The sequence below is a fragment of the Pimephales promelas genome, chromosome 4 (assembly GCF_988280905.1).
Source record: "Pimephales promelas chromosome 4, fPimPro1.hap1.1, whole genome shotgun sequence".
NCBI classification, from domain to species: domain Eukaryota; kingdom Metazoa; phylum Chordata; class Actinopteri; order Cypriniformes; family Leuciscidae; genus Pimephales; species Pimephales promelas.
Window position 1 is genome coordinate 11,477,936 of NC_142772.1, and position 25,764 is coordinate 11,503,699.

A 25,764-nucleotide genomic window follows, 5' to 3' on the forward strand; every position below is an offset into this window, starting at 1 on the left:
TAGGCTACATACTGACTTCACTGTGTGCTGCAATTTATATTTACTTTTACATTCATTTTCAGAAATCAGCTGCTTAAATGAGAATTGCTGAGGTAAAGTGTTCTGCAGGCTTCAACGATTGTATTTAATTGTACAGTACAATTATAACATAGTACAGACATTATCTTAATTCCATAATGTCTTTAGTTTAAACATTACAATATTGCCGGCCATAAACTTGCGCGTCCGGTGTTCAATACCTCTTTAGACGCGGCGCGCGCTTCTCGTCCGGTGTGCGATACTTCTGTCCTAACACGCTTCTCGTCCGGTGTTATGACACCACACAGATTGAGAAACGGGCATCATAAACAAGTGATTAACAAGTGCTGCATGGTGCATCTTAAATTGTCTCTTAATATTTTACTTTTTGAGAGACTTTTTCAGTCAGCATTTGAAAATTGGGAGAGCCATATAAAATCCTGAAAAGAGCCATATATGGCTCGCGAGCCATAGGTTCCCGACCCCTGTACTACATCGTGATGTGCAGCTATTGTTGCAACATACCAACCCATCTTGTAGGAAAGAAAGCACAACTCTGATCGGGCAAGTTCGGGGGTCCTCCTGGCGGGAGGAGCACCACTCGACGAACAGGTTCCACTTCAAAGCATAGAGGCGCCTCGTAGAGGTAGCTCTAGCAGAAGTGATGGTGTTTACCACAGCCTCTAGAAACGGTCTGTGTCGAGGAAGAATCGAGACGTGAATGTATGCGCAAAACCAATTGATCGCTGCAAACCAATCCTGGGGACAGATGCACTCGAAAATGCGCTTCTGAGTGAGCATCTTGAACGGGAATTTGTGCAGGGCCCGATTCAAAACTCACAGGTCCAGGATTGGCCTTAACCCACCGCCTTTAGTGGGTACAATGAAGTAGGGGCTGTAAAAGCCGGACCTCATCTCGGCAGGAGGGACCGGCTCGGTCGTGTCCTTCGCCAGCAGGACATCGATCTTTTTCTGCAGGACAGGGCCGTCCACTGACTGCACACGGGTGAAGTGAACGCCCCTGAACCTGGGAGGCTGGCGTGCAAACTGAATTGCATAGCTGAACCGAATGGTGCGGATGCCAGGTTTCCAGGTACCGACCCAACGAGCCCACCCTAACCACCGGCGCACAGCAAGGTGGAAGCGAGGTGGAAGACAGGGACCCGGCTCCAGTGGCAATGAAGCCACTGGAAGTGGGGTCTGGGCGTGAAGTTCGCCAGGAACCTGCTTCCACCGGAGGGCAGACGACAGAGAGAGCCTGTGAGCTTTCAGCTGCGGGCCGCCCCGTGGCGAGGGGAGGGGAAGAGACGCAGCACGGTCTCCGAGCTGGTCTCCGCCCCTCCGAATCCAGTCGCTGACTGTAGCGACGCAACCGAGGAAGCGTCACTGCTATCTGCAGACTGGGAAGAGGGGAACCAGAGCGATGCTGCTCGGAGACAGCATCCACTGCCGTTCAGACCCTCTTGGGTGGAGGAGACTGTGTGCCTGTCAGTCTCGAACGAAGATGACCTGGAGGAGGAAAAGGAAACTGCTCTTTTATTAAAACTTTGGGTACGCGATCAGCGGCGGAACAGAAACAAAGCTGAACAAAAAATTCTCCGCCCAGCCCTCCCCCGGGGGAAGGAGGTGTGCAGAGGCACCCTACTGAGCAGTCGCTTGTCTCTCCACCAGGTCGCCCGTCTCAGGAACGCTTCCCTACCCTCCTTTTACGGGAGGGGGCCTGGGGCGCCTGAGCGGGTTGGGCCGCCCTCTTGCGACCAGACTTCGTCGCTCCAGGGTTGGTGGTCTGCGCTGGAGGAGGAGCTGGCGCAGAGGAGCGACCCCAGCGATGGGAAGCAACTGGAGCTTGTACAGCCATAGGGGAAGGACTCGCAGCAGTCCGCCTCCTGTGCAGGACTGCCGTATAGCCTCCGACTTCTTCTGGGCAGTGGAGAACTCCTGGGCCAAGTTCTCCACCGCGTCGCCGAAGAGGCCACCCTGGGATACGGGGAAGTTGAGAAGTTTGTTCTTCTCCGATTCCCTCATATCTGCCAGGGTCAGCCAAAGGTGGCGCTCCTGGACCACCAACGTGGACATCGCCTGACCCAGCGAACGTGGGGTGACTTTCGTCGCTCGGAGAGCAAAGTGTGTCGCCACATACGCAGCTCCTGAAGCAGAGCCGGGTCGGGACCCCCCGCCTGCACGTCATGAAGCGCCTTCGCCTGGTGTACTTGCAAAAGCGCCATGGCGTGCAGGGCGGAGGCACGGGAGGGGAGTGAAGGAGTGAAGGGGCACCCCGCCAGGAGAAGACGGTCTTCGGACACAGCTGCATCGCGACAGACCGCTCCACTGGGGGGATTCCCCCGTACCCATGCGCCGCCCCGCTATCCAGGGTGGTGAGGAAGGAGGAGCGAAGTTGCCTCCGTCTGAGCGCCAGAGGCGCCGACCAAGACTTCCTCAACTCCTCATGCACTTCGGGGAAGAAAGGGACTGGAGCAGGCTGTGGGGCAACCGCACGACCCGCTCCGCGAACCCAATCGGCCGCTCGTTCGAGCACAGCAGCCATTTCCGGGTCAGGCTCCACCGACCCCACCACACCCGAAGGGGGCAGAACCGCAGAGTCTTCGCCAGAAGACCGCTCTTCCTCCGATGCCGCGATCGACATCTGATCCTCAGGTGGCGCACCGAAAGAGACAACCGGAACCGCCCGAGGGGGCTCCGGCCGCTCCACTGGAAGCGCCGATGGCAGCGTGCTGCTAGAGGCGTGAGGCGCCCAACAGGTATTTTTCACCTGTTGCGTTTCTCACAGTAATCCTCATATGCTCACCAACTGGAATCACATAAGTTTGTGTGTCTGCTGAACTGAACCAGCAGACGAACTAGATCAGAGATTCTCTGAAGGGACTCCCCCATGTCTCAGGGATCTCAGTCTCGAACGTAGCATCGCGAGAGTCATATTCCCGCAATGAGAGCATGACTCATCTACAAGCGCCGCCTCAGCGTGTGCTAAGCCCAGACACGTGAAGCAGTGCTTGTGGCCATCAGCCTGAGGGAGAAATCGACCGCATCCAGAAACGCACGGGCGATTCAACATCCTGAAAAGGACGCGAACACACCGTGGAGCTCTTTCAGTAAAATAAAACAGAAAAGAAAACAAAAAAGAAACTGCTCTTCAGTGCCGAAGCGCCGAGGGATCTCCGCCGCAGACACCGCCGGTAACTGCAACCGCATGCTGCACTCGAGATGAAGACCACTGGAAGCACCGTCACACCAGCACCCCGAACGTTTCTTCACCAGGCTCGTTTTCTTCAGAACAGCAGGTAAGCTCTGAGAGGCTCCAAAGCAAAAAGCGTCTATGCAATGTTTACTTCCGCTTTTATATCCGCGCTTGTAGGCGGCTCGCGGAATGCAAAGATTGTATGCCAATTTGTATGCCGATCGTTGTTAATTCTATCAGAGGTATTAAGGCTCCCTAGCGTGATCCCAATTCGTCAGGGAACTCCCAGACGACACGTTGGGGTTCCCAGGACGAAAGGGAACAGCAAAAAATCACACCGTGTATGCCCGCTTTTAATTAAGGTTTTGTTTTTAATGCTGCTAAGAGCCAGTTACATACTGCAAAATTTGTCATATGAATTGCAGGATTCACTCTCGAAATTGTAATTGACATTGTGAAAACTATAGCATGAAACAAAAACATGACATGGCAAAATAGATATGTGCAATGTAAATGCAGACTAATAGAGTAAATTAAAAATAGTAAAAATCAATGTTTTTGTTTTTCCATTGTAATTATTTGTAAAATAATCATAAATGTCTCACTGTACATTGCTATTATTGTTATGGTAGAGCTGTTGCTTACACATTATATCTGCCCTTTACTAGAGCACCCTTGCTAATTTCAGATGCTCAGTGATTTGATTCTTAATTGTCCGTCACATCATGCCTGAACAACAGTTTAGAGAGAATCTTGATGTGCAGGTTACTTAAAGTGTGATCTTAATGCAACACATTGAGCTGGTAGTGCACCCACTCTACATTTCTCCAGTGAATACGCATGTGTGTGGGTGTGCAGCAGAGGGAGGATGTCAGAAGAACTCATCCCCACCTTAAAATAGCCTGTTTTTGCAAATAGCTGATATTTTCCATGGGCTGTTATCAAGGAGCCATAGCTGGAACCTCTCTAGAAAGGAAACACAGAGAAAATACAACACTAACAACCATTCAAGACATAGCAGTTTCAGTATGCACGAAATAAAACAAATAAAAAAGCATATTGTGGGGTCCAAAAGTCTGAGACAACCATTTCTATTATTCAAATTTGATACAAAATTGTTTGTTACAAAGTATATAATCAGAATAACAATTTGAGTGAAAATTTGCATTTAAATTTACCCTTAATAGTCACAATTTGCTATCCCACAAAATTGATTAAATATTTTCTGTCATTTTACATCAAAATTTAATTTAAATTTTAACTTCCAGGTTTTATTTTATTTTTATTCCATGACATGTGACATGTAATGTGACACTTTTGGACCCCACTATATTGTTAGCTGACTAAAAGATACAAGACATATCTGATATGTGTTTTTTCCCAAAGGCTAATGAAACCAGCTTTGACTGGGTCAGCGTGGCAAAACCAATTATTAATTATCAGAATAAAATAGTAATTTTATTCATTTAAAAAGAATTAATAATTTTTAAATAATTTTTAATAATTTAATAATATAATATAATTTATAATAATAATTTAATAATAATTTAATAATTTAATAATAACTTTTTAATAATTTAAAAAGAATTTTGAATTATTGTATGAGAATAAAAGCATTAAAAGCTTAATTTAAATAATATCTAGGGAGTAGAATGAATCATACATTCAGTCCAATGTTGTGGAACATATTTGAAAGGGATTCCAAAATGTGCAAGTATACGACTGGAAAATGCATTTTTTGTGGGGGGGGGGGATTCTGGGTCAGGCATTCCCTACATTGTGGGGGCACAATGTCCACATATCGGTGGCACTATCTGAAATCCATTGTTATGAGTTTGCTACTGTAAAACCTTCAACATAAGAGACAACTAGACATTAGTCAAGAATAATGAATCTGATAATGTCTGCGTTATTCTCTTCCTTCTTTTATCTATTTGCATATTTAGATATAATAATATAATAGATAATAGATAATAGATAATAACCCTCTTTTATTCTACATTGTTTATACAAAAACAGAACACAAAGACATTTCATCTCTAAAATATAGATGTGATCCCTGCACTTTTAAAAATGAATTTTAGATCTGGCTTAGAGGTGGCCAACTGGAAAACAGTTTAATGCAGCTTTATATAAAAATACCAGTGAGTGCTTGTACCTGTGAAAGAGTGAGACGGCTGCCCGCACGTTTGTGATATTTGTTGGGACTTTCAAACTTCAGTTCCTCCCACCGTATCCTCCAAAGCATCCCAGCTAACTCCTTCTCCAACTTCAGTTTCCTAGAAAAGAGCAGAGCTCATTTAAGAATGAGTGTTCCCTTTCGTAGTCACTCCGAGTTACGTCGGATGACAGAGAATGGGGGTTTTGCCTAGAAAGCCAATCCTCTCCGAGTATTAAAAAACAAGCCAATGGCAAGAAAATTCCATGGGTCTGCGGAATTTGCATGGCGTAACTCCGCCTCACCTCGTGAGTATAAAAGGAGGAAACGCAACCGCAGAATCTCTTCCAAGAGCATCTCTTCACTCCACAAGCCACAAGGTCTGAGTTTACAAGTGACTCACCTCTTCGAGACGAGCGACTCTCCAGTGTTGGTGTGACGGCAGTACCCAGCGAGTCTTCACTTTGCCTGCGGTCTGTGCTGCGGTCTGCCAGACTCTGTCTTTTCTCCCTGGTCGCCTCAGCATTGTAAAGATGTCTCGCCTGTGTTTTTCTGGTTGCGGTCGATATCTGTCATCTTCTGATGGGCACGAGTGCTGTTTTGTGTGTCTGGGCTTTGAGCATGCAAAAGCAGCACTCGTGGATGACTCATGTTCCTTCTGTGGGAACATGACCATCGCAACACTTAGATCTAGACTCAAAGATCTGAAAGTGAGAGTCCCCGCATCCACCACCCGTTCTGCTTCCTCTAACAGGGCTAGTAGTTCGGCTGGGGGACAGTGTGATCTGAGGGTTACGGTGTGGAGTGATCCAACGACATGTCCTCGGACCACGTCCCCCTCTCCAGTTTTGCAACCCGCGAGTGCCGCGGTGAGGCGTAGAGGCGGGGCTTTTTACGGAGGTCCCGTGTGTTTCATTCGGCGCTCCAGAGGAGGACGCAATGTCGATCGCTGCATCACAAGGCGAGCAAGAGTCATTGGGAAGTGATGATGCGGCTGCGTTGCCTCCCTCACGAGTCCCAGCGTTGCCCGTGTCGGATCCCGAAATGACTGATATGCTGTCCCGGGCCCGGAACTGCATGAGGAGTTGACGAAATCATGGAAGGCTCCTTTGACCTCCCGTGAGCGGTCGTCAGCTTTTTCCGCCTTTCCCCCCCTTGACGGCGCAGCTACCCATGGGTACAATGTGGTCCTCGGTCGCCCGAACTATCAGGCTCGGCTATGCGATTCAGTTCGCGCGGTCTCCTCCCCGCTTCAGGGGATTCCACTTTACGATGGTCGGTGGCAACGCCCCGATCATGAGAGCGGAGGTTGCCACCCTGTTGTCGAAGGGTGCAATCGAGGCCGTCCCTCCAGCCGAGATGAGGTCAGGGTTTTACAGCCCCTACTTCATTGTCCCCAAGAAAAGCGGTGGGTTGCGACCGATTCTGGACCTGCGCGTTTTGAACCGCACCCTTCACTGGCTGCCGTTCAAAATGCTCACAGCCAAACGCATTTTCGAATGTGTTCGGCCCCAGGATTGGTTTGCAGCGATAGACCTGAAGGACGCTTACTTTCATGTCTCCATCTTACCTCGACACAGACCGTTTCTTCGGTTTGCTTTCGAGGGGCAGGCAAGTCAGTACGCGGTTCTCCCATTCGGGCTGGCTCTGTCTCCTCGCGTCTTTACGAAGATTGTTGAGGCGGCCCTTGTTCCCCTTCGCGAACAAGGGGTTCGCGTCCTGAATTATCTCGACGACTGGCTAACCCTAGCGCACTCTCGAGATCAGGTCTGCGAACACAGAGACCTTGTGCTCTGGCACCTAGCCCGTCTGGGCCTTCGGGTCAACTGGGAGAAGAGAAAACTTTGCCCCGTGCACAGGATCTCTTTTCTCGGTATGGAGATAGACTCGCTCGCCATGTCCGCGCAGCTTACGAGCGAGTGTGCACACTCACTGCTGACTTGTCTTCGACAGTTACAGGGCAAGAGTGTGGTCCCACTGAAACTTTTTCAGAGGCTCCTGGGGCATTTGGCATCCGCAGCCGCGGTAACGCCACTCGGATTGCTTCATATGAGACCGCTTCAGCTGTGGCTTCGCGATCGAGTCCCGAGGTGGGCATGGCATCACGGTACGCTCAGAGTTCCAGTGACTCCGACCTGCTGTCAGACCTTTACCCCGTGGAGGAACCTCAGCTTTCTACGGGCCGGAGTTCCCCTAGAGCGAGTTTCCAGGCATGTTGTTGTCTCCATAGATGCCTCTGCCACGGGTTGGGGCGCCGTGTGCAATGGGCATACAGCCGCGGGCTCCTGGACAGGACCCCAGCACCTTATGCATGTCAATTGCCTCGAGTTGCTGGCAGTACGCCTTGCCCTGCACCGCTTCCATGCGTTGCTCTGGGGTCAACACGTACTAGTCCGTTCAGACAATACCGCGACAGTAGCGTACATCAACCACCAGGGTGGTCTACGCTCTCGCCGGATGTCACAACTCGCACGCCACCTCCTCTTATGGAGTCAGAAGCACCTGAGGTCCCTTCGTGCTATCCACATTCCAGGAGAGCGGAACTGTGCAGCCGACGAGCTGGCTCGGCTCCGTCCAGTCTCTGGCGAATGGCGACTCCATCCCCAGTCGGTCCAGCTAACATGGGACCAGTTCGGGGATGCACAAATAGATCTGTTTGCCTCCCACGACTCATCCCATTGCGCCCTATATTACTCTCTGACCGAGGGCATGCTCGGCACAGACGCACTGGCGCACAGGTGGCCGCGGGGCCTACGCAAATATGCGTTTCACCCAGTGAGCCTTCTCACACGTACTCTGTGCAAGATCAAGGAGGACGAGGAGCAGGTCATCTTGGTCGCCCCATACTGGCCCACCAAGACCTGGTTCTCCGAACTGATACTCCTCGCGACAGCACCTCCTTGGCCAATTCCTCTGAAGAAGGACCTCCTTTCTCAGGGACGGGGCACCCTGTGGCACCCTCGCCCCGATCTCTGGAGGCTTCATGTGTGGTTCCTGGACAGGTCGAGGCAGGTTTGAGTACCCTGCCACCTGCAGTCGCGGCTACCATCACTTCCACTAGAGCGTCGTCCACGAGACACGTCTATGCGTTGAAGTGGAACCTCTTTGTCAACTGGTGTTCTTCTCGCCGAGAAGACCCCCGGAGATGCTCGATCAGTGTTGTGCTTTCCTTCCTGCAAGAAGGGTTGGAGCGAAGGCTGTCTCCCTCCACCCTGAAGGTGTATGCGGCTGCCATTGCCACATATCACGAAGCAGTTGAAGGTAAGTCACTGGGGAAGCATGACCTGATCATCAGGTTCCTGAGAGGAGCGAGGAGATTGAATCCTCCTCGCCCTCCTCTCGTATCCTCTTGGGACCTCTCATTGGTTTTAAGCGCCCTGCAGAGGCCTCCTTTTGAGCCTCTGCAATCAGTCGAGATTAAGTTCCTGTCTCTAAAGACAGCGCTCCTGGTTGCACTGGCCTCCATCAAGAGGGTAGGGGACCTGCACGCATTCTCCGTTGACGAAGCGTGCCTGGAATTCGGGCCGGCCTACTCTCACGTGATCCTAAAACCCCGGCCTGGATATGAAGAGTTCAGATGCAAAAGCCTCTAAATGCCATTTGAAATTTTCTTCTTTAATGATGATTTTTATCAAACTTGTATATTTAAGTTCAGTAATTTCACTTAAATAACAATTAATAGGTAATTATCATTGCCATTTAAGTGAAATTACTGAACTTAAATATACAAGTTTGATAAAACTTATCATTAAAGAAGAAAATTTCAAATGGCATTTAGAGGCTTTTGCATCTGAACTCTTCATATGTGCCCAAGGTTCCTACCACTCCCTTCCGGGACCAGGTGGTGAACCTGCAAGCGCTGCCCCTGGAGGAGGCAGACCCAGCCTTGGCACTGCTCTGTCCAGTACGAGCCCTTCGTGCTTACGTAGACAGAATGCCGTGTTTCAGGACCTCAGACCAGCTCTTTGTCTGTTATGGTGCAGAGTATGTGAGCGGAGTGGAGTGGGAGCGGAGCGAGGAGTGGAGCGGCATGATTTTTCAATGGAGCGCGGAGCGGATTTTTTAAAAGTCGGAGCGTCGTGGTTTTCACTCGCTCCGAGCGCGCTCCACTACCGCTCTATCACGAGGACAATTCATGCCAACGGCTCATTATAGAACTGCATTTTTAGTAAGGATTCACGTGTTAAACACATTACGCTAGCATGATACAGATGGATCACTCAAATCAGAAAAAAATGTGAGGGTTATGATGACGCCGATGGACATGAGTGGCTGCGGGAGGTTATAGTTATCAAGCCTGAGCGGGCACCACGATCTCATGAAAGTGCGAATCTATAGCACACATTTTATTTCTCGTGCCTATTATTATATGCCAAAAAATTGTTTGTGCGTGCAAATGACGCACACTAAACCCCTTGGTTAGGATGGGTGTGAAATGCGTTCTTGCCATTAAGTGCGTATCGTAGGCTATGCCCACGAGAAATAAAATATAGATAGCCTACGCACTTTCATGAGATGGGACGCTGAATCGGGCGGGGTGAAAGCACATTTTAAACAGGCAACACTTATTCACCAACGCAATCGCTTTCTCACTAATGCATTGCATTCAAACAAATGTAATCATACAGTCGGCTATCTGTCAGTATTTGATTTTAAATGAGCATGAATCTGTGAGAAATGTAGCGACCCGTAGATAAATAACTGATGAAAACGTAGTTATTTTCTTTTTTCCGAACAAAATGTGCTCTGCAAAAAGCAGCAATGATATTTAATTTATAATGCTGATAACCTGTAATAAGCATAGCATGTCATAGAAAAGTTTGCACACTATCCAAATCCAATAAACAACATTGCAACTATTCTCCTAACGTTGTTTTTTTTAATTTATTTACTATGCCTATGTATCTATTATGATGAGGAGACATTTTGTGAGATTTTAAAGCATACTTAAATACTTTATTCGGAATTTCCTTGGGGAGCGAACACGGAGCGATGTTTCTGATATCAGTGAGCGAGGAGTGGAGCGGGTGCCTGGCAAACCCCCGTGCCAGGTTGCTTCGATAGTCCATGACTTTGTGTTTCCAGAGATATTGTCAGAAGCATCAGCTAACGATACCAAGAGGATTTAGCATTTCCAATTTATGGTTTAAATAATAATAATAATAACAATTATTATTATTATTAATAATAACAATTATTATTATTATTATTACTAGGGTAGGCCTATTTCAGTGCATCATAAATGCATAATCATAAAACATTAGGTAGATTTGCTTACTCATTGAAAATTATTTAAAAACATTAAGGTTGATTTTACAATGAATTATAGGCATATAATTAAAATGATTAACAGTCTACAATATGTACGAAAACTGCAATAATCTCACTGAAAATTAAGAGCTGCTATTAAGACATGCCATTATCAGCATATGTTGAAGTAAACTTATCTCTTGTTGTCTCTGAGAGAATATGCACGGAAGCTCAACAGTTTTTTTCTTTAAATTTCTCTATGGTAAATAATTGACTCAAAATTAAGGTTTGAGACTTCTTAACCTTCTTCACCACTTTTTAAAAAAAAATTCCAATATTGTGACGGGACATTTTTCTTTATCACCAACTGCACAATGATGGGCAATTGTCCACATTTCCCTGTGATAATAATATGTAAAAGTAAATATTAAAGGTGGGGTATGTGATTTTCTTTTTTCTTTTTTGACCTTTTTTATTTTTTTTTCAAAATCACTTGAAATCCCATTCCTGACAGCCACTGTGTTAGAAGCACTGAAATGAAATTTAAGCAATTTAATCATTTGTTGTATGGGCAGAACTCCAGCCAATCATTTTCTGCATTAATATTATGAACATCAGCTATGCTAATTATTTCCCATTTGCTTTTCTGCTGTTATCTTGGGACGCTAGTCCCGAGGAAAATGGCGTTCATCAGCTCCAGTTTGTATCCAGCCTCTCACGGAGACTTCAGATGCCCCAACACCTGCGATTAGACGACTAAACGCCTGTGAAGAGACGACTCGACGCCAGTGAAGAGACGACTCAACACCAGCGATATGTTATGCCTAAATTAATACACAATTAACTAAATGTATTTTTCCATGTACATTTCTGAAATGCACTTTCTGTAAAGCTGCGTTGAAACAATCTCTATTGTGAAAAGCGCAAGACCACCTAGAAACATACAAGAAACAGACAGAAAATGGTTGGTACAATCCACCAATCAAACCGTTTGTAACAATCCACCTTGCGCAAGTGTTCCCTTCGTGCACATACTCAAAGCTTGTGACCCAGTCACAGTAAGTGCAAGTCGTCCTGGGACAGAGAGAGAGAAAGTGCAATCTCGCACATCTGAGATTTGCATGTTCTTCGAATGGGTGGAGTCAGGGCCAGCGTTGGAGGAAAGAAGGTAGGACATTTTGAGTTGTTTATTTTCAAAATCTGCCAGCTGTTTTGCAAATCCCATACCCTAGCCTTAAATACATTAGTAAATAAAGTAAAAAGTGAAACAAGTAAAATAATGATCAAGTAAATTAATAAAAGAGGTGCCTATGTGCATGCCAAAATTTCAGACATGCCAGAAATTCTTCCGACCAAACGGCGCGCAACAAAGCTGAAAATCGGCCCGACTCGAAAATAAGTCGCACGAGTCAGAATTTGGCTCAAAATTGAAAGAAAATCGCACAGTGTATTCCCAGCATTAGACTAAAGGTCATCACCACCAAACTAAGGTGGAAACTATTTTTGCAGGAGGCTGAGTTGAAGTTCGATTTGGCGATAAAATGTGAGCCAATCTTAGGGTCACTGATGTTGTGCCCTTTCCAGCATATTATTTTTAAACGTAAGTAAACCAAGCAGTCCAGCCAGCCATGTGGATGCATACATGGGCAACTTCCAAGTGAATCAACACATCTGGAGGAACTCTCTGAGGACTTGCTATTTCTCAACAGCTCCTATTCACAGCAAAGATTGCTTTTTTTATTACAAATCAATCTCTGAATGTTTCACTGATGTGGTCTGAGAGTTGCGAAAGGAGGATATCAATGAAGAGAATTACGTAATTATATTTCAGAGCACTCAGAACAAAGTAAGAAAATAAAGCAACCCCCACACATTCCACTACAATCTAAAAGGTGTAAAACATTTCCAGATGGCAGAATGTAACTACTGCAGAGTCTGCATTTCAACAGGGTTTTACTCGATTTTAGAGCCACCCTGGTAAGCCCCAAAACAAGCACCTTTATTTGTTTTTGTAGACCAGATTTTTGGAGGTAGAGGTGTGGAAAAAACCTCGGCAGGGTCTTCGAATTAAAGAGAAAGGTTAAAAATTTATGCTCAGCTGTTTGCCAGGAAACGTTCTTAAGTCCTTGTTCTAAAATGTTGAAGGGAACATCCTAGATTGGAAACTGTTTAACTGAGTGGCAAGGAGATTACAGCACAGCAGTAGAAATATCCTCAATAAACCACACAAATTTGAAAGTAAAGTATTTTGAAAGTTTGCTTGTGTTGCTCCATAAATATATTGTGGGAGCTCTTATTATTATTACATTTTCATATTGAAGTTGTTTTCCGACCAATGTCACTCACTGCAAGTGTATATGTGGCAGTTTTTCACTTAAAAGGTTAGTTCATCCATAAAAAATTGATGTTCAAAATCCAGAAGGTTTTTTGTCTTCTTTTGTGGAACACAAAAAGGAGACATTTAGCAAAAAGTGCACGCTGTTTTTTTTTTTGTTTTTTTTTTTTACAGTGATGAGACCCAAGGGCCGTCAAAAATTACAAAAAGCGCCACAAAATTTTTCCATCTCAATATGCTACATCTTAATTAATCTGAAATCATACAATTTCATACAATTAACCCTCTGAGCCCGAAGAATGCACCGGCGTTTTTTTACTCATGATAGCATAAACAATCTCCATACTCCAAACTCCATACATTTAAGACATTATGCATAACTTTAAACTATATTATAAAGGGTCTTCTTTTATTTGTGTACACTCACAATAACAGAAATCTTTGTGGTTTTGTAAAATAAAGAAAATAAACAGGGTGCGCTTTCAGCTGTCGCTGTCTCCGTGAGAAACTTTCTTTAAGACGTTTGAATAATGCACTAAAACTCGGCGAATACTTATCAAGTATATCACAAACATGAAACGTACATCTCAAGAAAGCTTGAAACTTTTAAATAAAACAATTCACATTTAAAACAAATATTCAAGATTTGTTTTATATTATCCTAATATATAAAAGTGTATAGCATATAAGATATACATACTGTAGCACCCTGTGGTTATAATAATTACTCATAATAATTAATAGAACAAATATGTTTTCAGGCTAAGGCAATAAATCATATTCATTGCAATACTCTATTTGGTCATGTTTTCCATGTAAAAAAAACATAAACAAAAAAAAACATCATCAGAAATCAATGGTTCCCTTTCGTAGTCACTCCGAGTTACGTTAGGAGTGACGGAGAATGGGGGTTTCGCATAGAAAGCCAATCCTCTTCGAGTATTTAATAACGAGCCAATGGCATGAAAATGTCTTGGGGCTGCGGAATTTGCATAGCGTACCTCCGCCCCACCCCGTGGGTATAAAAGGAGGAAGTGAACGCAATCGCAGTATGTTTTCGCTTCGGAGCCAAGAGAATTCTTCACTCCTAAAGCCAGTTTCACTGAGTACAACTCTTCGAGACGAGCGTCCTCTTCAGCGTTGGTGTGACGGCGGTACCCAGCGAGATTCTGCATTGCCTGCGATCTGAGCAGTGGTCTGCCAGACTTTGCGCTTCTCCCTGGACGCCTCAGCGCTGAAAGAGTAAATTTCCTCCTCTCCATTGAAAGAGCTGCACGTGGCACGTCTTTTTAAAGATGGTTCGCCCGTGTTCTTCTGGGTGCGGTCGATTCATGTCATCTTCTCATGGTCACGATCGCTGCTTTGTGTGTCTGGGCATTCAGCATGCAGCAGCAGCGTTCGTAGATGACTCATGTTCCTTCTGTGGGAACATGACCATCTCTACACTGAGATCTAGACTCAATGATCTGACAAAAGTGAGAGTCCCCGCAGCCGCGACTCGTTCTGCTTCTTCTTCTAGAAGTTCTTTGACTCGCGGTCAGGGTGATTTGACGGTGACTGTGTGGAACAAAACCCTGACGCTAGCTCCTCGGGCCACACCCACCGCTCCAGTGTTAGAGCCAGTCAGCGCCGAATCGCATCAGGCGTCTGCCTCTTCGCAGTTACCGTCTGTTTCGTTCGGCGCTCTAGAGGATGATGCGATGTCGATCGCAGCATCACAAGGCGGGCTTGAGTCCTCGGGAAGTGAGGATGCGGCTGCGTTGCCTCCTTCGGGAGCACCAGCGTTGCCCGTGTCTGATCCCGAGATGACGGCCATGCTATCTCGGGCCGCCGTGAGTATCGGGTTAGAGTGGAACCCTCCACCCTGCCCCGATCTCTCACAGATGGATAATTGGTTTTTGGGTAAGGCTGCCGCCTCACGGCCACAGCTGGCCCCAATTCCTTTTTTCCCCGAGCTGCATGCATGCACTTGGAGGGCTCCTTTGACCTCCCGAGAGCGCGCTTCAGCTTCCCCCGCCTTTCCTCCCCTCAACGGCGCGCGGGTACGCTGGAATTCTCCCGGTGGAGCGCTCTGTTGCGATGCAACTGTGTCCACAGAGCACCTCCTCCCGCGGTACTCCCAAGCACCCATCCAAAGCCTGTAGGTTCTCGTCGTCTATGGCGGCGCGTTCCTATAGAGCGGCGGGACAGGCAGCTTCCGCCCTGCGCGAGGGGGGGACTGACCAAGGGGCTTTTAACGAGCTTCGAGCTGCCACCGACCTCGCTCTCCGAGCGACGAAAGTGGCCCCGCTCATTCCTCTCTGTCTCTGAGGGTGCGGATGGGAGCATGTGTCGTCCCTCGACTACACCACTCCCCTCCCCTCTATCGCCTGACCCCCGGCAGAACAGACCCCCGTGGAACGCTGGTCCTTCCCTGGTCTCTTCTGTCGCGGAACGGGGCTCGACTGTGCACCCGCACGGGGTAACTCCTGTGCGCATGCCGGTCTCCCCACCTCGCTGCCCCTCCGGGGGGACGTCTGTGGTTCGCATGACCCCGCTGGTTCAGTTCCTGGGAGCTTGGCTAGAGCTCCCCGGCCTGTCCCGCTGGGTCATCAGAACGATCAGATTTGGCTACGTGATTCAGTTCGCACGGTCTCCTCCCCGCTTCAGGGGAGTTCGCTTCACGGTGATCAGTGGCAATGCCCCGGTCATGAGAGCGGAAATTGCGACCCTGCTGGCGAAGGGTGCAATCGAGACGGTCCCTCCAGCCGAGATGAGGTAAAGGTTTTACAGCCCCTACTTTATCGTCCCCAAGAAAACCGGTGGGTTACGACCGATCCTGGATCTGCGCATTTTGAACCGTACTCTTCATCGATTGCCGTTCAAAATGCTCACAGCCAAACGCATTTTCAAATGCGTCCAGCCTCAGGATTGGTTTGCAGCGATAGACCTGAAGGATGCGTACTTTCATGTCTCCATTTTGCCTCGACACAGACCGTTTCTTCAGTTTGCTTTCGAGGGCCAGGCATATCAGTACACGACAACTGGTGCTCTTCCCGCGGAGAAGATCCCCGGAGATGTTGATCGGTGTCGTGCTTTCCTTCCTGCAAGAAGGGTTGGAGCGCAGGCTATCGCCCTCCACCCTTAAGGTTTACGTCGCGGCCATTGCCGCGTCTCATGATGCAGTAGAAGCAGTGGTGGACGAAGTACACATACCATGTACTTGAGTAAAAGTAAAGATACTCAAGGTAAAATATTACTCAAGTAAAAGTTAAAGTGCTGCCTTTGAACATTTACTTGAGTAAAAGTACAAAAGTATTTGCCTTCAAATGTACTTGAGTATCCAAGTACTTTTTTTTATGGCTATAATGTCCTATTGTAATTTGTCACAAGACTCTTGCTTAACTCAATCTAAGTGAAGACTAATGACACTTTTGGCACACCAATCTATTAATGAAATGACATTAATTAGTCTGATATATGTATAAATATATATATATATATACACACACACTATCGGTCAAAAGTTTAAGATCGGTAAGATTTTTTATGTTTTTAAAAGAAGTCTCTTCTGCTCACCAAGGCTGCAATTTTTTGATAAAAAATACAAAAAAAAAACAAAACAGTAATACTGTGAAATATTATGACAATTTAAAATGACTTTTTTATGTTAATATATATTAAAATGTAATTTATTCCTCTGAAGAAAAGCTGAATTTTCAGCATCATTACTCCAGTCTTCAGTGTCACATGATCCTTCACAAATCACTCTAATATGATGATTTGCTGCTCAAACATGTATGATTATTATCCATGTTGAAAACAGTTTTTTACATTTTTATTTCAGGATTCTTTGATGAATAGAAAGTTCAAAAGAACAGCTTTTATCTGAAATGGAAAGCTTTTGTTACATTAAACACTACCCTTTAAAAAGTTTGGGGTCAGTAAGAATTTGTATTTTATTTTTGGGAGCAATAAATAAGAAATCAATACTTCTATTCATCAAGGATGAGTTACATTGATCAAAAGTTATAGGAAAGACATTTATAATGTTAGAAAAGATTCTAATTAAATAAATGCTGTTCTGTGAGGCCCTGTTTACATGGGAACGCTCGTGGGTGAGAACGTAAAAATATTTTATCGGATGTGCCTTTCGTTTACACGGCGACGGCGTTTTTGAGGCTTAAAATCGCAAAAAAAACTTCTGCTTGATAGTGAAGGTTGTACGCAGGTGCGCGGGCTTGGTGGTGTTGTAGTATGCATTCCTAGCCGCCTGAAGTGCATACTACATTGAATTTCACACACTTTTGCGTCACCATTTGCACGCGGAGTTCCCACTCAAAACGCTCATCTAAACGCAGAATAAAAAGTGATGATGCAACGCCACTTTTGCGTTTTCTCTTCAGAAAGAAAGATCTTAAACTTTTGACCGGTAGTGTGTATATATATATATATATATTCTATGTTATGGGAGCAGCCAATTTCCCTCCAAAATTAAACACAAAAACGTATTAATGCAGTGTTTCTGCTAGGCTATTCCCCAGAAAAAAAGTTATTATATGCAAGTCATTTTAGTGGCAACGTAAGCAATGTACATTATGAGTCAACTTACCGATATTGCTCCAATAATACTGCTCTTTGTCCCGCTTAAAATCATTGTCAACGCGATTTGTTTGGAACTATTGAGAGCTACACGAATAACGTGACCGCGTGGCGGCGAGATCACTGTCACAACCATCTATGTACGCAACTCTCATATTAAACGGCTCTGGTTTGCGCTTAGTAGTTAAAGCCAAGGCAAGTTCAAAACAAAGCACATGCGCTGTACTGTGATTGGTGGCTCGTTTGACCAGTTACGTTTTTATCCACTCATAAATAAAAAGGAACGACTGATTTTGAAAATGTAGTAGAGTAAAAAGTAAGATATTTGACTTTGAAATGTAGTGGAGTTAAAGTAAAAGTCTCCCAAAATTTAAATACTTGAGTAAAGTACAGATACGCAAAAAAGCTACTTAAGTACAGTAACGAATTACATTTACTCCGTTACTGTCCACCACTGAGTAGAAGGTAAGTCAGGTTCCTGACTTATCCCCATCAGGTTCCTGAGGGGATCGCACAGGTTAAATCCGCCTCACCCTCCCCTCGTGCCCTCTTGGGACCTCTCAGTAGTTCTAAGTGCTCTGCAGAGGCCTCCCTTTGAGCCTTTGCAATCGGTAGAGTTAAAGTTTCTGTCCATGAAGACAGCACTCCTGGTTGCATTGGCCTCCATCAAGAGGGTAGGGGACCTGCACGCATTCTCTGTTGACGAAGCATGCCTGGAGTTCGGGCCGGCTTACTCTCACGTGATCTTGAGACCCCGGCCTGGATATGTGCCCAAGGTTCCTACCACTCCCTTCCGGGACCAGGTAGTGAAACTGCAAGCGCTGCCCCTGGAGGAGGCAGACCCAGCCTTGGCACTGCTCTGTCCGGTACGTGCGCTGCACACCTACGTTGACAGAACGCGGTTTTTCAGGACCTCAGACCAGCTCTTTGTCTGTCATGGGGGGAGCCAGAAGGGAAGGGCTCTCTCAAAGCAGCGGCTGTCTCACTGGATAGTGGACGCCATCGCTTTGGCTTACCAACAGCAAGGTCGACCGTGCCCCCTTGGTGTGACGGCCCACTCCACTCGGAGTATGGCTTCCTCTTGGGCTCTAGCGCATGGCGCCTCGCTAACAGACATTTGCAGAGCTGCAGGCTGGGCGACACCAAACACCTTCGCGAGATTCTATAATCTGCGAATAGAGCCGGTGTCCTCTCGCGTACTCGCTTCCGCCAGTACTGGACCCGGTAAGGTGTCTTCGCTTGCTCGCCATTCCACTCCTCGGACTGGATAAGTGCGATATTTCCTCAGTAGTCTTCCGTTGAAGCCTTGAGTCCTCCAGCACTTCTGATGCTAGCACCACTGCTTTTGCTCTGGATGCCGGCTAGGTGCCTCCGTGTGCACGGTTCCCTATGGTAACCGTCTCATGTGTATTATCCAATGTAAGCCTCTCTGAGCATGTGTCTTCCCTCGGCAAGCCATCTGCCACTCCTGGAGTTAAGTTTCTAGCCACCCTTAGGTTGGTGCTCCAGTGATCTCCATATGTAGTCCCTAACACAGCCATATGTGTATTCCCTACAGTAGGCATTGGTAGCATGTCCCTCCCGGGATATGTTTCCCAGTGTACCTTGGTATTCCTGTGTCAAAGTAGGTAACTCCTGTGTAAGTAAGTAAGTAAGTAGGAGGCCAGACTTTCGCAGGGCACTGGAAGACAGCTATGAAGATGGCGTGATGGCATAGACCCCCATTTTCCATCACTCCTGACGTAACTTGGAGTGACTACGAAAGGGAACGTCTCGATTACGGATGTAACCCTCGTTCCCTGAGTAGGGAACGGAGACGTTACGTCTCCTTGCCACTTCTGCTGTACCGCTGGGTAGACGCCGAGTTCAGTCTTGGCTCCTCAGCGAAGACATACTGCGGTTGCGTTCACTTCCTCCTTTTATATCCACGGGGTGGGGCGGCGTTACGCTATGTAAATTCCGCAGCCTTAAGGCATTTTCATGCCATTGGCTCGTTATTAAATACTCGAAGAGGATTGGCTTTCTATGCGAAACCCCCATGCTCCGTCACTTCCCCTACTCAGGGAACGAGGGTTACATCCGTAACCGAGACGTTTCTCTTATTTGCACAGCATGGAGGTGTTGCTTTTGAATGTTACTTTCTCATTTATATCCATAGCCTTGCCTTCCCAAGTGTAGCACCAAAATTAGTCAATGTTTTATTATTAATAATAAAATATTGTAGTTTAATCTTAGAGCTCAAATGATAAACATGGTAGAAATGTCAAGGTCATGACTTTGATTCCTAGAAAATAACATGCAAATGCAATTTGTATGCAATGTATGTTACTTCTCATAAAATAATCTGCAAAAATGTGTTAATGTAAGGTTAACATCTATGATGTTTATTTTTAAAGAATCAAGTGGACAATTGAAAAGAGCAGCAGTTCTTTTTGCTCTAGCTGAAAAGCTCAATCATCAGAATGATGTCAATCAGCTTATATTCTTGTTACTTGATCCTTTTTGTTTCTGTTGTGTGAAATAAATGTGTGTGAGTGTGTACTGTATGTCTGATTGGGTATTCTTATACATAATCTTATACATTTTAGGACAATTTTTCTAAACCAAATGAATGACAAGTCCAAGAATAAGTCTACCTCTGCTGCAACTGCAATATTTATTTAAGTAGCCATGAGGAGCTAACATCAATATTTGTTACAAAGTGTTGACTATGCTGGAATTGAGCCCATTTATATAACCCATGAGTCAACTTCTACAATTCCCTTTTCCGCACGATGTCGTTCCAGACTATTCAGTAGTATTCTCTTTGATTTTATTAAAAAAAGGAAACACTAAATTTGTAGACTGAGTCAAGTAAACTGGAAAAAATGGAAAAGTATAAATGTGCTGTCTCGTGTGCTTCATTGCATATTAACTCCTGACAAAAATTCTGATATCAAACATGAGCAATCACTTGGGGAGCATTACTTAAAGAACAACATTTTTCTGCTTGAAACATCATGTTTGCCTTGATTTAAATTCAAATTTGTAGACCTGTAACAATATTCATAATGCAAGAACCATAGTGCACAACTTTCTATTTATCCTGCTCTATTTATTTGTCCTTGTCTATAAATTATCTAACCCTTAACATTATATACGGAAAAAGTATGAAATTTAAAAAATGTATTGTAGAAGGCCTCTTTTTTAAAACTCCAGTTGCAATTTTATCACACAAGTTTGTGCTGAATATGTTTTCTGTTTCTGAATATGTTCTAGTTTATTTCTATTATTATTGTTTAGGTCAACACCAATATTACAGTTATGGCTGAAAAATAATAGATTCAATATTAGTTGATAACAGAAATGGTTGTGATATATCATGCATCCCTATTATTTATTATAAATCTTATTATTATTATTTTCATAATTATTTTATCTTGTTTCATCACATCCTTTCTATTTCCTATGTTAGTTCAGAAAAAATGCCTAATTTTATTATGCTTTAAGATACTGAAAAGATTATAGAACTCTCAGCACTGTTTCACACGTTTTAAATCAATTCCATACAATTCCACGGATTTGCTTTAAAAATGCTCCCAAAAATCAGCTTTAAAAATACAACGTCCACAGATTCCGTCTGGGTCTAGTCATAATTGACGTAATGAAGTAAACATCACAGCCTAAAATTTGTTGAAAATATCAGCTGACCAAGTGTAACAAGCAGTGAAATATTTAGACTATCTGCATTTGTCTCGGAAACAGACATACTTTCCAGTTTTCACTCAAACAACTGCTGAGCTGTTCCTCTGGCAACAATCATGTAAATTCCACTCTGGCACCTATAGAAGCTTTTCCCGTAAATCCTCTGAAAAAAGAAACAGCTGCAAGTTCTAGCATGTCCTCTTTCTGTGAACCCTTAAATAACACCTCTCTGGGGTATTTCAAGTGTTGTCAGTAATCTGAAAATGAAAACTATTACTAAAGCTTGTAGTAAAAAAAGAACGTACCTGTAGATAAGAAAACTGGAGATTCCGAAAATGATGAGGGCCAGTCCAGACCCAACTGCCACTATTCCAAGGACAGGAAGATGATCTGGGAAAGTAAAACAATTATATATAAACTAAACTCGTATTTTGCGAGTATTACTAAACGTGACTTCAAAGTTAATGAATCGGGCCCGCTGATAGCATTTATTTGCACTTTTTTTTAAGTGCTTGATTCACTATAAATTCACAATAAATTTTGCAAATCACTTCACAGCAAAAAAAAAAAAACCCATCTATGTATAACGAAGCCTAAACAGCGCAATTCCTGATCTTGCAGGTCTGTTCTGAGTGCCAGGTTGTGGAGGATGCAGCAGATTATATCTATTAGGCTTTATTTTACTGGGACTGCACAGTCTCACTCCACCATTGCCATCTAGGCACCTTAATCAGACTTTTGAAATGCTGAAAGTGAGCTTATCGACATTCTGCATCTGAATATATACCAAGTTTTACCACTCTTCTCCACCATTTGTTGAATCCCTGCAGCTACTATAAATATTAAAGGTACACTCAAAAAAGTAATTCATGGGACCTGTTACCACAGATGATATAAATTCATGGCTGCGAGTTATATTCTTATATATCGACTTAATTAAACATTTTAAGTTGTAAACATTATTTTGTTGATTTCTGTTGGCATAATAATGTTGACCATTACATTAACTTAATATTGTGTGTAATTTTAACTCAAAAAAATTAAGTTGCAGTAACTTAATGAAATTGTCTTGAATTTTTTTTTTAATTGTGCAGAGGATATCTAGTTCCCAGTATACTTTGCATATGACTGGATAAGGAGAATAAATGTTGTTTTTAGTGAAGGGAAAGACCTGTTAGTGTTTAATGCTACTATGTTTGACAATTAAAATACGCAGTTTCTGTATTGTTGATTCTGCTGAAGATCAGACTACATTAAGGTAAACACTACATTGATTCAATATGACTGAGCTAATGCCAGTGAGTAGTAACATCTTACTTGTTCACATGCTAAATAAGTTACATTGATCATGTGCTATGATAGCTGTGTTTTTTAACTGAAATAGGTAAGATTATTTGATTCCAGGGCTACAACTCAAGTAGTTGGAACGACTTAATTTTTTGAGTAAATTTGTGCTATAAACTTATAAATTTGTGTTCATGCTACAAATTATAAAATTCCAACAACTCCATGTAGTTTGTTGGTGAAACGTAATTTTATTAGAAGTTCTTATAACTCAAAAACCAAATGATTAAAGTTGTTGCGTTAATTGTTTTTTGTTAAGCCAAAACATTTTTTGAGGGTGGAAAAAATGAATAATTGTGCAAATAGTGAAAGAGTTTTGTGATCCAATCTACAATAAGTCTGATTAACATAGAAAGGAGGTTTACAGTGCTTGCACTTCTGCTAAACACTGAAAAGAACATAATATAGAACGTTCACAGATGACACATTTTAGTCACATTTTAGGTTCTGAAAAGAACCTTGATTCAGCTGAATAAAACTGAATTTATTTATATATACATATATATACAGGGGGGTTGCTCAGGTTGCCCGGGCAACTGCCCATATGCCCTTCTCGACTTAGGTTGCCCTTCCGAGGAAAAAAAAAATCGTACAATGGATGTAGAATTTCACGTAGGCCTAGACAAAAAAATAATATAAAAATCGCAAAGCCTCATTCACTTCCATTCGGGCACTGAAAGGGAAAGTCAAACTGTTTACGTGGCTGCAGTGCCGCACGCGACCATAGACTGCACGCGACCGGTGTGTATGGTAAGGCACCGCAAATTACTCAGGCCGCGCCTCCATCTCGTGTCGCGCGCTAATTAATGTGTACGAAGTCCATGACAAAATGAAGCGAAACTATCCTTCTCGTCACGAAAAGAGGAAGAAGAAAAACATGAGAGTGAATTGCGGGAACAGCAGTCAGGTAAACTTGTGTTCTCTCCTCTCTAGTTTGATGTCAGCAAAGTTTGATGGTTTTTGGTCTTGCTAACCTATCTGGGCAGGCAGTGCATCTCTTGCATCACTTTTTGCCTGACAAAAGTGAGAGTAAAATACCATTATTTATTACGTTTTGTTTTTTATAAACGACAAAGTGCAACAACAGTGTTTGTTTACTACAGCTCGGAAAACATAACCGCGTCGCGTGTGTTGCGTTCATATGCGCGTGCACGAAATGAAACTCGCATTTTTCAAGCAGAAATGTGGAGACCAGAAATACTGTACAATACGTGAATGATGGCACTCCCAATCAAAGTACACATTATAAAGACACTGATTATAGTCTCAGTGTAGTTAAAAACTCTAAACAACTGCACTAATTATGCAAGATAAACCAATGTATTGGCAATTTGACATTGATTGACTATTGATTTATAGGCTATTGAATTTAAAATGATGATTAGCTGGACATTCTGGTCAATATGAATGCAAATCCCTCAGTAAATAACAATAAATCAAGATTTGCTTCAACATGCATAAAAAATAAATAAATAAATAAAAATCATAGGCTACTGATTCCAAAAAATACCCAGGCTGTAGAGTGAATCAAAATTAATCCCAAAAGCCAAAGTTCAGGGTTGTACTTTATTATTTTCTTCTTATTTATGTTTACGTTAATATTCACTTGTTATCTTAACATTCTATAAAAATGCTTTATTCAGTAAATATTATTTGTTTGAACCTCATTCTGTTCTATATTGTTGTACTTATTCTTTGACTGTTTTGTTTAAAGGAGGGAGGATTGTTATTGGGCGGTATTGACTTGAGTGGCAATGGCAAATGGTTTACATGGCTCACGGCATCACAGACCAGGTAGAGGGCCCCTTAGCAGAATTTTGCTTAGGGCCCCAGGGGGAGGTCAGGATTGGCAAAAAAGGATTGTATTTTTTCCCGAAATCTAAGCGTTTTTTATTTTTTCGAGTTTTTCCATTCAATCCAGATTATTTCTTTTCAAATAAATAAATAAATAATAATAATAATAAAAAAACAATAAACAACAATATGAGGAACTCTTTTGCTCATTTGTCTCATCTCTGACATTTTGCAATCTTTATAAAAAATAATAAGACCATAAGATGAGGCATTGCGTTTGGACATAAACACGGCCAGATAAGGCAATTTGGAAGGTGACAAATTCAACTGAATATATTCCTTCATATAGCCCGCGAGGGGGAGGGGGGGGGTGCCCTTTTTTCAGGTCAGAGCAACTGCCCCTCAAAATTCCTGTGCACGTCCCTGTATATATATATATATATATATATATATATATATATGAAGAGTTCAGATGCAAAAGCCTCTAAATGCCATTTGAAATTTTCTTCTTTAATGATGATTTTTATCAAACTTGTATATTTAAGTTCAGTAATTTCACTTAAATAACAATTAATAGGTAATTATCATTGCCATTTAAGTGAAATCACTGAACTTAAATATACAAGCTTGATAAAAATGATCCTTCTAGAAGAAAATTTCAAATGGCACTTAGAGGCTTTTGCATCTGAACTCTTCATATATATATATATATTATATATATATATATATACTGTATGTATATATATATATATACTGTATATATATATATATATATATATATATATATACAATTGCCAAAATCGTGGCTTTTTCCTTATTGTAAGTATTCAGATTTCACTAAAAAGGTCCCTACCTTCCATGCATGGTGAGAATCCACATGGTGGGTAGTCCAGAGGTGGGGAACCCTTTGGCCACTGAATCCTCTCTGTTGGGGACCACAAGACTTCTTTACTGGTCCCATTGTAGTGACCAACAGTCTGTGTAACAAGAAATATTCATTAACATATTTTATTTACAGTGAGCTGAAAAACATTTCAGATCAGGAAAAAAACATATTACAAAAATGAGACTTACATGGCCTACCAACAAGACTTTTAAGTCTATGATCTCTGATGGAAAATATACTAGAATATATGAGATGATGATGTTTTTCTGCACATGATTCACTGTGTGTACATGCATCACCACTCTCTAACTAACTGAAAATAAAGTCTAAATACATAAAGGTTAAATAAGGGGTAACTATGGCAACAATGCACGGTATAACTCAATCACTTTATTACTAGCTAAATAACCATTCATTTCATTTCACTTCTTTTCTTTTCTTTTTTGTTGTGATAGGCCTCTCTAAATCAAACAAGATTCCCGGTACATTTATGAATGAACAAGTCAAACTGAAAAATG

The 25,764-nt window shown here is 43.5% G+C and overlaps 1 protein-coding gene across 1 annotated transcript in view; it reads right to left on the reverse strand.

Moving 5' to 3' along the window:
• npr2 (natriuretic peptide receptor 2) overlaps positions 1 to 25,764 on the reverse strand; it is a 100,908-nt gene that overhangs the window by 43,958 nt on the left and 31,186 nt on the right. The window contains exons 6-9 of the mRNA XM_039661811.2: positions 25,214 to 25,337; positions 21,528 to 21,612; positions 5,373 to 5,493; positions 4,106 to 4,180 (exon numbers count right to left, since the gene is read on the reverse strand). Of these exons, the coding sequence (XP_039517745.2) occupies positions 4,106 to 4,180; positions 5,373 to 5,493; positions 21,528 to 21,612; positions 25,214 to 25,337 (405 nt within the window). The remainder of the gene's footprint in view (positions 1 to 4,105; positions 4,181 to 5,372; positions 5,494 to 21,527; positions 21,613 to 25,213; positions 25,338 to 25,764) is intronic.